Raw genomic sequence first — 15236 nt, 5'->3', positions numbered from 1 at the left:
CTTCCCTTGTATACATGTACGTAAATTGCATTCTATGTGAAGAAGCTTCAAAAGTTTGACGAGTACTTAGAAATACCATACTTACATTGCCTCGTAATGTTAGCCCCTTAACGATTGCCCGTATGTCATTGAAAGACAGAGTTGGACACATGCGGTCTAGTCCAGACTTGCGCACTACAATACATTTTTTGAACAATAAATTCATGTACAAATGCATAATGGTAAGAGCAAATTGCATAACCTACCTGTCACCCCCTTTCTCATATGCTTCTTTAAGCTTGTCTTTTTCTTGCGTTGATAACAACTTCCAGATTGGTAGATGATTAGTCAAGTCGAATCGAGAAAATTGTCCTATCTGGGTCTACAATGTTGTCAACCTCAATGATGTCATCTTGCATTTCTTGTTTACTGTCACACTCACCCTCATTGACCACACCACTATCAGATGGTTTCATCTGCCTCCCCAAAACTGGTGGATATTCATACTCTGGCTGTTTATGCTCCTTCCTATTTTTCTTTTTAATGTTTCTCACAAGCGAGTTTTGCAACACAGTTGTTCCAGTGTTTTGATTAATACCAGGCATTAAATCCATATCACATTCTATTTGCCCAATGTCGTTGATCGGGGTCACATGAGTATCCACCCCTTGCAACTCTGGCTTCTCATTCACATCAGATGGAAACGATGTTGACAATGGCATAATGGCAAGTACGTTTGCGTCACAGTGGTACATTTCCTCATTACTGTGCTTCATCTCCTGTACACCAGCAGCTGCTTGGGTGTATTTATGGACTGCGTACTCCTCCAATTGTTCCACGAGCTTCGCGTTTTTGTCATTAAGTTCATCCACTAGCTGCTGCATCCTTTCAATGTCACATTCTTTCTGCTTATTGTTCACTATGATTTCTTGTTCTAACTTGGCACATTTTTCTTCGTACGCTGCCCTCATTGTTGCCAGTTCTGTCTGTAATGCATAGATGACATCAGATTTATGTACTAGTTCTATCTTAAGCACACCAATATCAAGCAGTGCTCTCTGGTATTCTTCAGACATAGATGCATCCCGAGCACACTGATCATTACTCTCAGCACCAATCCCACTGCGTTTTGAACATTCGGCCTTTGCTCCAGTTTGTTTAACGTCTTTTGTCTTCATGAAGCACTGTTCAAAATGACTAATGTGCAGATCTCCTACCACAACCTGCAAACAATTTAAAAATAAAAAATCAAAAATAGTAAATTGGCACATGTAATATTTACTCTAACAGTATAGAAAATCGTACTTCCACATCATTTGGCTGCTCAATGTCCACTGCTCTTACCTTTGTGACCAACTTGTTGATATTCCATTTCATAAACCTCGAAAATCCATCTCCACGATCTGCTTGTATCAAGTTGGTGTGCTCACATATCCAAAACTGTGTGACCATGGGTTAAAAATATTAGCTGTGAAAGTTTTTCAAAACAAATACAAAATTATATTGTGGGGAAAAAAAAACAGAGCACTTACAAGTAGGGCAGTAACACATCCCGTAACTTTCTTAGGCTTAGAGTAAAATCCCTTAATTAACTCCATCAAATTTGTGCAGATTGCTCTAGCCCAATCATATGCCTTCATGTTGTCTAGGTCCTCTACAACCTGGACGAACCCCCATCCCACGGTCTCTCCTAAAGTAGCAAAGAATAACTTCCCACACAAGTACAAAGTCAGTAACTTTGTTATATCCTGGTGATCCTGAGTAGTGTCCCCGAGTACTGCATCCATTAACAGTTCCTTAATGGTCTTCAAGTTTATGCGTGCTATTTTGGGACACCTTCGTTGGATGTAGTCAGTCGGGAGTCTTGACCCATGTGACACATCTAAACTCTTCTTACCACCTTGAATTCCAAATATTAGTTGCATATCGATGCTCGTAAGCTCAATGTGTTTACCACCAATCATGAAAGCCGACTTATCTGAACAAATGTCTGAATGATCCTCATTACAATGTCATCACATTTTTGGAATTCATGTTAGTTTAGATCGGTTTTTTGCATCGCATCCAACAACAACCAGAACGGTGTTTTCTGAAGATGTTGCAAATGCTCATATTTTAGTTTCGACACTGCCACTAGCTTCGCAATTCCAGCAATGTTGGAACGGTAGCAAATTGTTGGTTGTTTGTTCAGTCGTTGTTGAGGCTCATATTTCAGCTTCTTTCCTTTTCGGGCACTGCTTTGCCCTAATGCGTTCACATTCTGTGACGGAGTTTGAGACCGTCGTCTTTTACCAGTTCTAGTCCCTTCACTGCTGCTCATTTTTGCCTTGGAGCCTGACTGTGGTGTACGTTTAATTGAGCCTCCTGAAAAAAATGCCACCAAAAATTCACATTTCATATAAAAGCAAGATCCTGCTGATAACGTATGTGAATATGTACTTTAATAGCAATACGTAACATTGCATGTCAGTATGTTCGTGATGTGACTGGTGTGACTGAGAAGTACTTGACATAACTGTGACAAATTATACGCACACATTCACAGCCATGGCTGTAACAAGTTACGCGGACACATTCACGGCCATGTTTCAAGTGTGACTGAGAAGTACTTGATGTAACTGTGACAAATTACGCGCACACATTCACAGCCATGACTGTGACAAATTACGCGGACATATTCACGGCCATGACTGTGACAAATTACGCGCACACATTCACGGGCATGTTTTCAAATGTGACTGAGAAGTACTTGACGTAACTATGACAAATTACGCGCACACATTCACGGTCATGTTTTCAAGTGTGAATGAGAAGTAATTGACGTAATTGTAACAAATTACGCGCATACATTCACGGCCATGACTGTGACAAATTACGCGCACACATTCACGACCATGTTTTAAAGTGTGACTGAGAAGTACTTGACGTAACTGTGACAAATTACGCGCACACATTCACAGCCATGACTGTGACAAATTACGCGCACACATTCACGGCCATGTTTTCAAATGTGACTGAGAAGTACTTGACGTAACTGTGACAAATTACGCGCACACATTCATGGTCATGACTGTGACAAATTACATGCACACATTCACGGCCCTGTTTTCAAATGTGACTGAGAAGTACTTGACGTAACTATGACAAATTACGTGCTATGGTTTGAAATATGACTGAGAAGTACTTGACGTAACTGTGACAAATTGCGCGCCATGGTTTGAAATATGACTGAGAAGTGCTTGACATAACTGTGACAAATGTGTGCGTGCAATTTGTCAAATTTGTAATTTGTCACATTTGTATATCTGAGTAAAAACAACCAAACGACATCGTACCACAACGTGGCACTATACACACAGTCCAACTTACATGTGCTTCCACTCACATACGACACTAATTTCATATTGGGCCACAAACACATTCATTAACTGTACAACACACAATGACAAACCCCCAAAATAGTCTACCAAACCCAATACTATGCCCGGATCGGGAAAAAAAAAAAAAACAAATAAAATCAAATAATGATTGTGACTGTGGCCCCCAAAATAGTCTACCAAACCCAATTCAACAACGAATCAAGCATAAATCACCCACACTGGTCAACTCGCAGAACCTCCATCTTCCAACCCCAACATACATATTATTTCCAATTCGAAAACTGTAAAATCAATTATTCATCACAATTCTCACAAAACATACAAATAACAAAGCAGATTACGATTGAAGGTCACATAAACCCTAGTTTTGGGTTGTTAATAAAAAAACAAATAAATTAACATTGCGAAACAGGGGCAAATGCACACTTACGTTTCGGAGTCATCATTCCTGCTTCTCACTGTAAACGGTAACCGTTGAAACCTTCCCGTCAATCGTCTCCATCAAATCGCACCCCTTCTCCTGTTCGTAGTGAGTTTCGAAATGTATAGGGGTTTTGAAATGTTTTCCGAATTTCGAAATTAATGTATATGGATATGATATTAACATCTACTATTAAGGGTAAATGTGTCAAGTAAATTTCCATAGGACTTATAAGGATATAAGTTTTTACTTAGGACTTGACCTATCATAAGTGTGTGAAAAAGGACTTATAAATAAGTCTCCCCTATATTTATGATGAATGATGGAAAATGGTTTAAGTATTATGTAAATTAAAATTTTAAAGAAAATCAATATAATTATATAAAAAATGTGGAGTTAATTGTATGTTTTTCATACATCAAGAAATGTGAATATAATTTACCAAAAATAAATAAATATAATATAATAAAAGGTTATTGAGTAATTTTGATAAAACTGACAATATGTATATGAAATGATCAACGGAAGTGGGGACGCTGCTGCGCGGGCTACGCAGCAGTGTCTTCTGTGCTGTAATTTGGGTCCATTTTGATAATCCGAATCGTTCACATTTTAGAATACGTCAAGTAGAACATGCCTGTAAAAAATCAAGTTAATCGAATATCGTTTACCAATTCATCCACTCACATTTGTATCTACAAAAATAAATACAAATGTATTGTAACTTGATTTTTTACAGGCATATTCTACTTGACGTATTCTAAAATATAAACGGTTCAGATTATCAAAATGAACCTCAAAATAGGCCCAAATCGCTGCACTGCGCAACAGCGTCCCCACTTCCATGATCAACAGTAGGTATGCGATGACATGTGGTGATTGCACTGCTGGAAATTGAGTTTTTAGTGGCGTTTAAAAAACGCCGCTATAGCTATCAAAAACGCCGCTGATTGTTTTTGTGACGTTTAGTACCAAACGCCGAAGCTGCGGCCGTCGCTGTAGCTTTATGACGCTTTAAAAGCGTCGCTATATCAGTATATGCGGCGTTTTTAAAAACGCCGCTAAATGTGCTGCATAATTGTACAATGACGTCACTACTCATTTATCGACGTTTTAAAAACGCCGTGATAGGTCAATTTTATTTTCAAAATGTAACCGTTGGTATTCTATAGTGACGTTTAAAAACGCCGTTATAACTTCATTTTTTTAAAAAAACAAAAAAAAAAATTTGTGCTAATTCTATGAGATTTAACCCCAAAAAAATACCTTTTATAAAGATGAAAAATATATAATATATTGACTAAATTTAAGTAAACATAATACTAGATCAATTCATGCGCTACTCTACATTTTTTTTTCTTTTTTTCTGCACAAAATGATGATAAAATGACAGGACACAATCTGAAGTAGAGAGCAATGGAGAGACATGATTGAGCATTAGAAGTCGTTTTTTTTTTTTTTTTTTTTTACATTATGAGTTCAGTAGGATAGGAATGAATATATGCAGAGTCCATTTGCCAAATCTTGAGGGAGGCTATGATGTTGGCCTCAGTAGCATTGTTGAACAAGAAAATTTTTGCATCCTCATAGATGGCCTTCGTTGGATATATCCGCGAAGTTATGCACGTCCTCCCGCGTTGAGCGAAGCTTTCTACTATCGAATGATTCACCTAAATTAAAAATGACCCCACATTTTAATAATCCAAATTTTATTTTCGATAAATTTTAGGATTTTAGTCAGCAAATTATTATTTACTAAGCAAAATGATTTTTTTAACATACCAATATTCTCATGCTGAACTTTTCTCCTTTGGGCACTGGAACTGTGCTTCTGTAAATTGGTTTCATCACATCTGTTGCCTTTGAAGACCTACACAAAAAACAGGTGTATCGGCGAGTCAAGTTGTGGTTCATGCCAAAAACAGTCCTCTGATTAGGGATAGCAAAAAAATCCCCGACCCAGCAGTTCCTAACCCTCCCCGATTCTAATAAAATGAGTTTGGGGAGGGTAACCCGACCAGATTATGCATACTATAAAAAACCTGACATATAAATTACATAATTATAAAATGATTTTAAAGATTTTTTTCTCTCTTCTATTCTTTGTTTTATTGTATATTACAGCTCTTTTCTTTCTTCCTTGACTCTGATCGCACACTTAAATCAATGTTAAATCATTGTCATCTAGAACTATCAAAATCACATTATTACTATTCAATACTAAAAATATAAGACATAACACTAAACGGGGCAAGTAGGGTCGGAGACTAGATTATATTATGTGGGGAGGGCCGAGGGGGAGAGGAGAGTCTGGTGGATAAGGTCCAATATTCACTAAACAAAGGTGGAGGAGGGTAGGGGTCAAAGACTCATACCTGCCTCATTGCCATCCTAACCTCTGATAATACTAAGCCAATGTTTCGGGTTGGAGAAAAAATCAGAATTATATGAAAATAATGGAGGTTTTCAGAGATGGATGGAGATTCTACCTTCAAAATGATTGTTAACAAGGGGCAGGTAATATAATTTTCAAAAAAAATTAAAAATTATAAGGATGGACTTATATAATTTGGTAATACTCATAACCAATAAAACTATAATAAAGGACAAAAAATGTTAATTAATATTGAGTATGTTTCAAGTGCACAATGAAAAGAGTAACAAACCTTGATTCATCAGCATAGAAGAAAGTCTTCAACTTGCCCTCAGCTCCTTTGGCAACATAGAAGTAAATGGGAGTCTGCTCAGAAAGGCTCTCATCTGCAAGAACCAACAAACCAAACGGTCCAAGAGCACCCTGGTTTGCTGCTCCACCGGCAGTGCTGTAACTGAACATCTCCATCTCAGTTACTACACATTGCTATTTTAAAGTAAGGCTATAATTTGAGTGTGATTGTCAAAATAAAGAGAACACAACATAGAAGATTGCTTACAAGCTTTTAAGCACAAACAAACAATTTACCAACGAAAATTTTGTTTTCAGAGTCATAAGGTCTAGGAACTGATCATCCTCAATCTTCTTCATTAAAATTTTGTTTGCCTAATACAATGAGAAGAGCTTGAGCATTTGAGTACATGAACGATAAGTTTTCACAAAAACAAATAAAAATATACCTCTATGAGTTCCTTCTCATGTTTCTTATACCTCTATGAGTTCCTTCTCATTAAAATTTCACAAAAACAAATAAAAATATACCTCTATGAGTTCCTTCTCATGTTTCTTATAGAGTTCTGCAACTCTTCTCTTGGCTTTAGCATAATCTTGAGCATTTGAGTACATGAACGATAAGTTTTCAAGTTTAGACTGCCAGACGGTATTAGTAGATTAGCAAAATAGTGGGTGCAAAGAAACATAACTGCAATGATAGTGTAAAATAAAATCACACATAACAGGAGCATAGTTACAAAAATGGCAGAAAAATGACTGTGAAATAAAGCATCTCAGAGTAAAAGCAGTTTCCAGTTTTGGAGATCTTTAGATGGCTGATGACTTGGCAGGCTGGTACATCACAAGATTAATTTTAATAAAAGCTGGATTCACAATCTATGATGTATCATCAAATAAAGGTCAAGGAACAAGATCAAGCATCATAAACCCAATGTTGCAACATCAGACTTCAATAAAATAAATGAAGCACATAGGAAATGTGCCAAGTTGAGATATTTATTATCAACAGTAGACATACATCAGGGTTTTTAACTTCAACATTGTCTAGCTTGGTCATGGAGAAAACGTATGGTGAAAATTCAACCCAAAGACACAAGAATACATTATGAAACATTGAATTCAAATGTAAGCCTAACAAACAATCATGTGGGAATATTTTCACCCTGCACACACACAACACACACACACACACACACAAAATACCAAACTGTAAAAAAAAAAATTAATAAATTCTTCATAGCAAGAGGAATATTTTCATTTTGAAAATTAAAAAAACAGAGAAAAAAAGAAGAAAACAGAGTAGTAGAAGGTTGGAAACTAACCTCATCATCATCCTCCATACTTGTTTTCTCGCTTCTTAAAAGCTGATTTTAGAAACAACAAACAAGCAATTGCTTCCTTTCTAGATAAAGGTTTTAAAGAATAGAATCGCCAACTATATGAAACATTATCAGAGCACCATAGATTAGAGTAATAGCTGAATGGAGCATACAGATTGTGAAGAATAGATCAAAAGCTAAAAGCCCTATCTTGTGAAGTAAATTTCTATAAACCCAGTATCATTTACAGTATTGATTCCCTAAAATTGGAATTATATTGGTTATGAAAATCTAAACCCTAGCTCAATTCACAACCCTGATGATCTCAACTTGGGTTTGGGGATTGAAACCCTAAAACCCTAGATCAAGGTATTGAGATCTCCTTCTCATCCTCAAAACCTTAAAAATTTGAACAATTTATAGGGTGAACTGTTTGGTGGGGAAAGTGAATCGATAAAATCGTACGCAAATAAAAATTGATTTATAGTTTCGATGTGAAGATGGATATAGAGATAAGAGAGTCGGTGGGGAGAGAGCATGTGATATGAAATTGGGGAATGTATGTAGATATTTAAACCCTAACCCTAGGTCCACGGGGACGAAGGTTGGTGACAGTTGTATTACATAGGGATAAAAAAATAATTCATTCATATAAAAATACAGATCACTATTATTCACCCTAACAAAGATCCTAAGCTATAAGATTAAAGGTGCTTTAGCAATCAGAGCTAAAAGATTAAAGGTGCTTATAAAAACTAATGCTTTATGTTAGTACTATTACTTTGTTAGTTCTTCTTCTTCTTCTTCTTATTCTTCTTCTTCTCTTTCTTTGAAAGGTGAACCTATATTTAATAAGAGCAAGTATTGTAATTAATAAGATATGATATTTGTCAAAAAAACTGATTAAATGATTACTCACCTCTTGGGATGTGACATTGGCCGAATAGTGGGATGACTACTAAGTGAATCCACAACCTATAATTCAATAAGAAGCTGAAGTTGTATATTAGCTCTAGGTAATTGGAAAAAAAAAAAAAGCTTTTTAGCTCTGCTGCCATAGAGTATTTAATTCAGTAAGTGGTTAAAACATGAAGATGACTCACATTAGGAGTATTTAATCGTGTTGCACATCAGAAGAAGCCGCAAATTAATAGTTATTACAAGACAATTGAAGACCGTTGTGCTGACATCCCAAAGGCCAAACATCTTGCCATTCGAATCAACACTGTTAGAACTGGAAGTGATCGCAAAATTGTTTATGACTAACACCCTCTTAAAATTTTCAAAACTTTGTGATCAATACAAGAAGTCCTTCCAGAAAATGTTATCAAACGGAGCAGTAATTGGTTTTGAAAGAAAAAATAATAATCATCAATTGAAAAATAAATAAATAAATTATAGCAGTTGGGCTTCTAAGAGTATAACCTGCCACCCAATTAAATTCCCAACCTTGATTTCAATATGCTACTTTGCTAAACAAATATATTTTTTAGCTGACTTTTCACTGCATCTCTCATAAAGTGTGCGATCTCCACTTGGTCACCCTGGCCATAGAATTTAAAGCAACTTTTAAATTACAATAATTCTAGAGACACAACTCTAACCACGACCCTTACACATACCTGCATGTAGGGCATGTGGGGGATGTGGTTGGAATTGTGTTCCCTAAATTTCTCTTTAACATATTGAATTGAACGCTCTGAAAAATGAATTTGATGTATTTACATGAAAAATCAAACCAGACAAGAAAGCTCCTTACTCTGCTTTCTACTTCTCTAATTTCATCAGTTTCTGAACTGATAATAAACTGTTTCATGTCATTATCAATCAACTTGCATGCTGAGTCAAAGAAAAACAGAGAAATATGATTTAAGTTGTTACTAATAAATAAATAAATAAGGAAACAACATATCTATAGTAAGAATTTTTTTTTTATATAAATGATGCCAAAACTCTTTTAAATACTAACCATAAGCTATATTAATGGCTGTTTCCATCTTGTCCCCTGTAAGAACCCAAATCTGATTCCAGAAATAAAAAATTATTTGTTCAAAACCGATGCATACCTCATCCAATTTTTTCTCACAGCACTATTAATATAAAGGAACTATTTGTGATCCACCCTTGAGCAGGTCAAATACTGTAACAGTGTGATCCCTACCTCAATTGAAACATAAAGAGAAATGGGGATAATTGGTGAATACAAAGTAATTAGGGTAAACATATCTAAAAAAGTAACCTGTAAAAGAAATAAACAACATCAATAACGTGAGGGCACACCGCCTAATTACTAAAGTAAGGAAAAAGAGGTTGAAGAGCTTTGAAGTTAGATTTCCTATACAAGAGTTGAGAAGATACAAAAGCAGAAATAATGAAAGAAAATTGTGTTACTCACAATAGTAGGAGGCATCCATTTGATATCCCAAAGGAAGTCTGTATGTTCCAACAAGCTTGGTACCCGTTAAGTGGTGGGTGGAACATTGGCTGGTCAAGCAAGTCTGGAAAGTAACTTCCAATAAAACCCTGGTCTGCGCCATCTGGGTTATTTCTCCCAATGTCCAACTCATGAAGCATGTCATTAAACACCTTCATTGATGGCTGCAATTCCATATTCCAAATAAAAATCTCAGTTTCTATAAAACATGTAGCTTCTTTTTTTTAAAATTTTTTTTATTGGAAAATCAATTCTTTGAAATTTTGTTGATATTCAAACATGAGTTTTGAGAAGCTCCAAGGGAAGAGTGACAAAAAGCTAAGCTAATTTTATCACTTTTCCATTCCCTTTTCCTTTACTTCCACAAATCCCTGCTCAAATCTAAGATCCAAACTCAGTGTAAAACATCTAAAAGAACTCTATAAGAAATTGTATTAATGTTCAGTGAATCGCATCTTTGAGCAGTACACCATCTAGAACATGATTCAGAGGAGGTAGATTTGAGTAGCTGTAGGAAAACCCCAACACAAAAATGTAAGAGGACCTCTAATATTCATACTTAATTTCACAGCAAGTATTGCACTCATATCATCTGCAGTCCGAAAATTCATTCCCAACTCCAAAACCTGCATTTAATGAATTTCAACTATTATTCTGGCTACGAAACAGATTATGACTAGAAGTAATACATTATTGACATAAATCCACCATGACTAAGACAGTATTACATACCAAGTGGTCGTCATCAGTGGTTTGATGAAGAACCCTCATTTCTGTGAACATAGGAGGTGATCGTCCCATATACAGATGCTGAACCAGAAAAATGGAACAAGGACAGCAATTAATCGTATTTAGGAGGGTAGACTCGTACCACAGTCCATGGTTTGTACTTCTCCAAGAACCAAGGTATGCTAGGGAGGAGAATTTTCTGTGAAACAATGGGCTCCATACAAACAGGCCAAATCTTTTCAACCACATGGTTCAACCACCGCACAGTTTCAGAATCAAAGAGTACCTTTAGAAAAGCAAAAAAAAAAAAAAAAAAGTTGAAATTATAAACATTTATACATATTCATACGGGCAAGAAGGTAAATTCTCAGAAGGAATCTCAATATCTAACTGCATACATATATGTACATAGCAACATACATACATAGAGATAATAAAAAAGATGCAAAGAAAAAATGCCACATATTTGTTCGAGAAGTTAACTTTTTTATCCTCAAATTATAAAGTTGTTAATACAACTTCAACAGTATGTCTTCCAGTCAAATTTGATCAGGTAAAGCAGTTCAAAACAGCACAATGTTAGGGTCTTCAAGTTCTGGTTTCACTGCCCTTAGTACAAACACCAAAAAATCACCATGAACTTTCTTTATTACCCATACTTCTTTCCATTACATGGTAACTAATATATACTCAAAAAATCATAATCATTATACAACAAATAAAAGCATCAGATTGCCTTACCCAATTATGAACAAAGTTGACTTAATTAAGGTTTATTTTCGAAACCCAGAAAATTTTAGGATTTTTGCTTATATGGATTATGACAGAACAATGTTAGGGTCTTCAAGCTCTGGATTCACTGTCCTTAGTACATAAGATTATTAGTGGTAGCCAAAAGGAAATGGGACAATGATGACTTATGATTAAGGTAGGTGACTTGGTTTTCTCTTTGTGAGGGGTGTGAAAGAAGGTTGTTGCTACTAAGTTATGTTTGATTCTCAAGAAAAGGCAAGAAAAAAAGAAAAAAAAAAAAAAGGTGAAATCATTTGATTTTTGCTTGTTCACTTTAGGGATATTGGCAACAAAGTGGCAATCCCTTGTTCAGAAAGCTTCATTTCTAAGGCAATATGATCTTTGTTTCATATACTAAACATCTTGAGAAAAGCTCAAAGCAAAGACCAATGTGTGATGATTGTTTCCAAAATCAAAATGACAGCAAAACACTAAAGCAAGAAACTTATATAGCATAAAGGTTAGCCACACATAAACCCATAAATTCTATGACGATGTTTCACTAAGCCAATAGTCAAAAGATCTTTTGGAGTCTTACCATATTCCTTCTAGGATGCTGAAGTGGTGATTTTGCAGACAAAGATGAGGAATCACAACCAGCCTTTGCTTTATTTGAAGAACTTTTAGTATTTTTAAAGGGGTCTTGTATTCTTGCACTCTTTTGAACAATATATATCTGCAGAAAAAATAAGTTACAGATCACAGAGAGACACATCAATTTCATTTATTACAGATAAACATTAAACAAATTATTACAGATTCAATGCCTTTAAAAATTAATACTGTTACAATAATAACCTGGTTAGCCAATCTAATTATTCTTTGAACAAATCCATTTTTTTCTGATGCGGGCAACAAATTTGATTCAACAAACGGTCTAGTATGACCAGCAAAAATTGACGTATACCTGTTTGACCAATCTGATTATGCTTTGAGTGGCTTGTACTGAGCACATTATTCTTATTGGATTTAGGAAGTGAATGAGCACCTGACCTTGAAGCAGGTATTTCATTTTTCCGACTCAACTCTGCACCGAAAGTGTAGTGTTTTTCTGCGATCGATCTATACAATTAAAATCAATTAAAGTTTCACTTCTTTCTCGAGAACCGAGATTAAAACTAGAAACTCTCAACCGAAACTCAAAAAAGAAAAAAAAAAGAGTTGAAAAGTAGTAAAATTATGAACACGTGAGAAAGGAGAAGAAAGAAGAGCGATGAATTGAGAAAATGTAGAGAGGACATAATCGAATCAAAAGAATACAGACTCACGAATACCTGGATCAAAGCATTGCACTGTTTACGAATGCCTATGAACTACATAATGCCTATGAGAATTGCACTGTTTAGAGCTGAATAAACTTAGAAAATGAATAAATTTTCTCAGCAACCAAACAAAGGATCGAAAACACAATCTAGAGTTCTGAGATTGTAGAGCTCTGAGATTGTAAAACAAAGGACCGAAAGCACTAACCTCTGATTGAAGAGATGAAGAGTTCCAAATCGAACTTCGAAATCACGGAGCTGAAGCAGATTTTGAAGGATTCGATTGGTTTTTCTGAGATTGTAGACGGCGGTGCTCAAAATCGAACTTCGAAATTGCAATCGCTCTGAGAAACTACGAGATTGAAGCCATACGGTTGCAGATAGGTTGGGTCTGAGAAACTTAGAAATCGCAATCGCTCTGAAGAAGAATCGAGAGAGAGCAAGAGAGTGAGAGATTTGAGTGAGTGATAACTTCGAACTTGACGGCGGTGGGTTTTCAAAATAAAGGTGTGGAGAGACAAAATAGGGTTCGTCATTTGGAGGCGCTTCCAAGCGTCTTCTATTCATAAAACGGGGCCGTTTTGATTAACAACAAAAGCGACGTTTTAAAAACGCCGTTAATTATTTAAAAAAGTGACGTTTCATAAAACGTCGTTAATTAAACGCCGTAAAATCTCTAATTTCCTGTAGTGTTGTTATGAAATAATGATGATAGCAACCAAAGGGGCAATGAGGTAATTTTCGCAAGGCCGAAAATTTCGTCCACCGGTATTCATTATTCATGTTTTATGTACATGTATTGAAGCAGTGAAACCAATAACATGAAAGAATAAAAAAATGCACCTTAAAAAATTAAAATTATAATATATCATGACTTTATAGTTAACTGATGAGGCACCTTATAAAATTCACACCCCTTTTATAACCAGTGGGTGTGCGTGTACTGCGCAAATATGGCCATTATAGAAATGTATAATTTAAAATAGGTGAGTGAGTGAGTGAGGGAATCAGATATATTTTTTTATTGATCATTTATTTTATTTATTTAAAAAAATAATTAAAAACTCACTAAAAATGTTAAAAATTTAAAGAATTATACAAAAATAAAAGATTCTATTTTTTCTCAATTTTTTTTTTTTACTTTTTTTTTTGGAAAAGGTTAAAAATCATTCTAAATATATTAATTTTTTTCACTTCATATTTTATTCAAAATGTCAAAAAAGTTATTAAAATAGCATATTTTTAATCTAATCCTCAATTTTTGTTTTAAAAGAAACTCTATTTGTAAGGTCTTTTAAACATTCAAAATTTCAGAGTAAAAACTGTTGGTCACAACTCAATTGAAAAAATCAATTTAAAATAACAAAAAAAAAATATTTTTTTAAAAAAATAGTTGAGTTAAATATTAGTTTAACTATAAATTAAAAATCTATAAATAAATAAATAATCAAACACTCTTTTTTTTAAATATTAGTTTTTTGTACATATTCATTTGTTGAGTTAGAAATCATTGATTACAAATTTAAAACATGGGCAAAATTCATATTACCTCTTGTGGTTTGAGGCAAGAACACTTTACCTTTTATGATAAACATATGATTCAAAGGGTAAATTACAAATACATCCCCCGAGATTATATTAAAATACGAATTGCTTCCTGTGATTTTGAAAATTACATTTCACCCTCTGATGTTTCTAATTTCATAACAAATCGCCCATTTTATTAATAAATCATCAAGTCAATTAACAATTTTTAATAATGTTAAAAATATGTTTCAATTAATAATTTAAGTAATTTTATTATTGTATGGAAGAGCAATTATGAATTTTATTTTTTTAGTTAATTCTGTTAAATAAGAAATTCTAATAAGAGGGTATTTGTAATTTTTTAAATCACAGAGAGCAATCTATATTTTAAGTAAATCTCAGGAGGTGTATTCATAATTTATCCTAATTCAAATATAGCTAGAATGTAATTTTTCCATCCAAACTAACAGGATGTGTATCACACACATTATTTACTAGAGTGGACTTGATTTTCTGAAAATGAAAAGGGAAATGAATACAACAAAAAGACATACTTACCTCTATCTTCTCCAAACTTAAAATTAGATTAAGATGATAATTAAAATAAAATACAGTTAAAGATTGATCTAAAATATAAAATAAATAATAATTAAGGATTGATTTAAAATATAGCTAGATTAAAATTAGATTAAAAAGGGGAATTATAATAAATAATTAAAATTTTA

At 34.4% G+C, this 15236-nt stretch overlaps 1 protein-coding gene across 1 annotated transcript; it reads right to left on the bottom strand.

Moving 5' to 3' along the window:
• Positions 1–2014: 2014 nt before the first annotated feature.
• LOC114264090 (uncharacterized) lies at positions 2015–13663 on the bottom strand. Its single transcript, XM_082911112.1, has 8 exons — positions 13193–13663; positions 12630–12784; positions 12261–12398; positions 6977–7084; positions 6714–6820; positions 6447–6608; positions 3573–3640; positions 2015–2343 (listed from the first exon to the last, which is right to left on the bottom strand). The coding sequence occupies exons 2-8, from the start codon at positions 12732–12734 to the stop codon at positions 2015–2017; spliced, it is 1017 nt and encodes a 338-aa protein (XP_082767238.1). The 5' UTR covers positions 12735–12784; positions 13193–13663.
• Between the last annotated feature and the right edge of the window lie 1573 nt (positions 13664–15236).

The sequence above is a fragment of the Camellia sinensis genome, chromosome 2 (assembly GCF_055761805.1).
Source record: "Camellia sinensis isolate YWXY chromosome 2, ASM5576180v1, whole genome shotgun sequence".
Taxonomy (NCBI): domain Eukaryota; kingdom Viridiplantae; phylum Streptophyta; class Magnoliopsida; order Ericales; family Theaceae; genus Camellia; species Camellia sinensis.
This window is presented reverse-complemented; position numbering and strand designations above follow the sequence as displayed.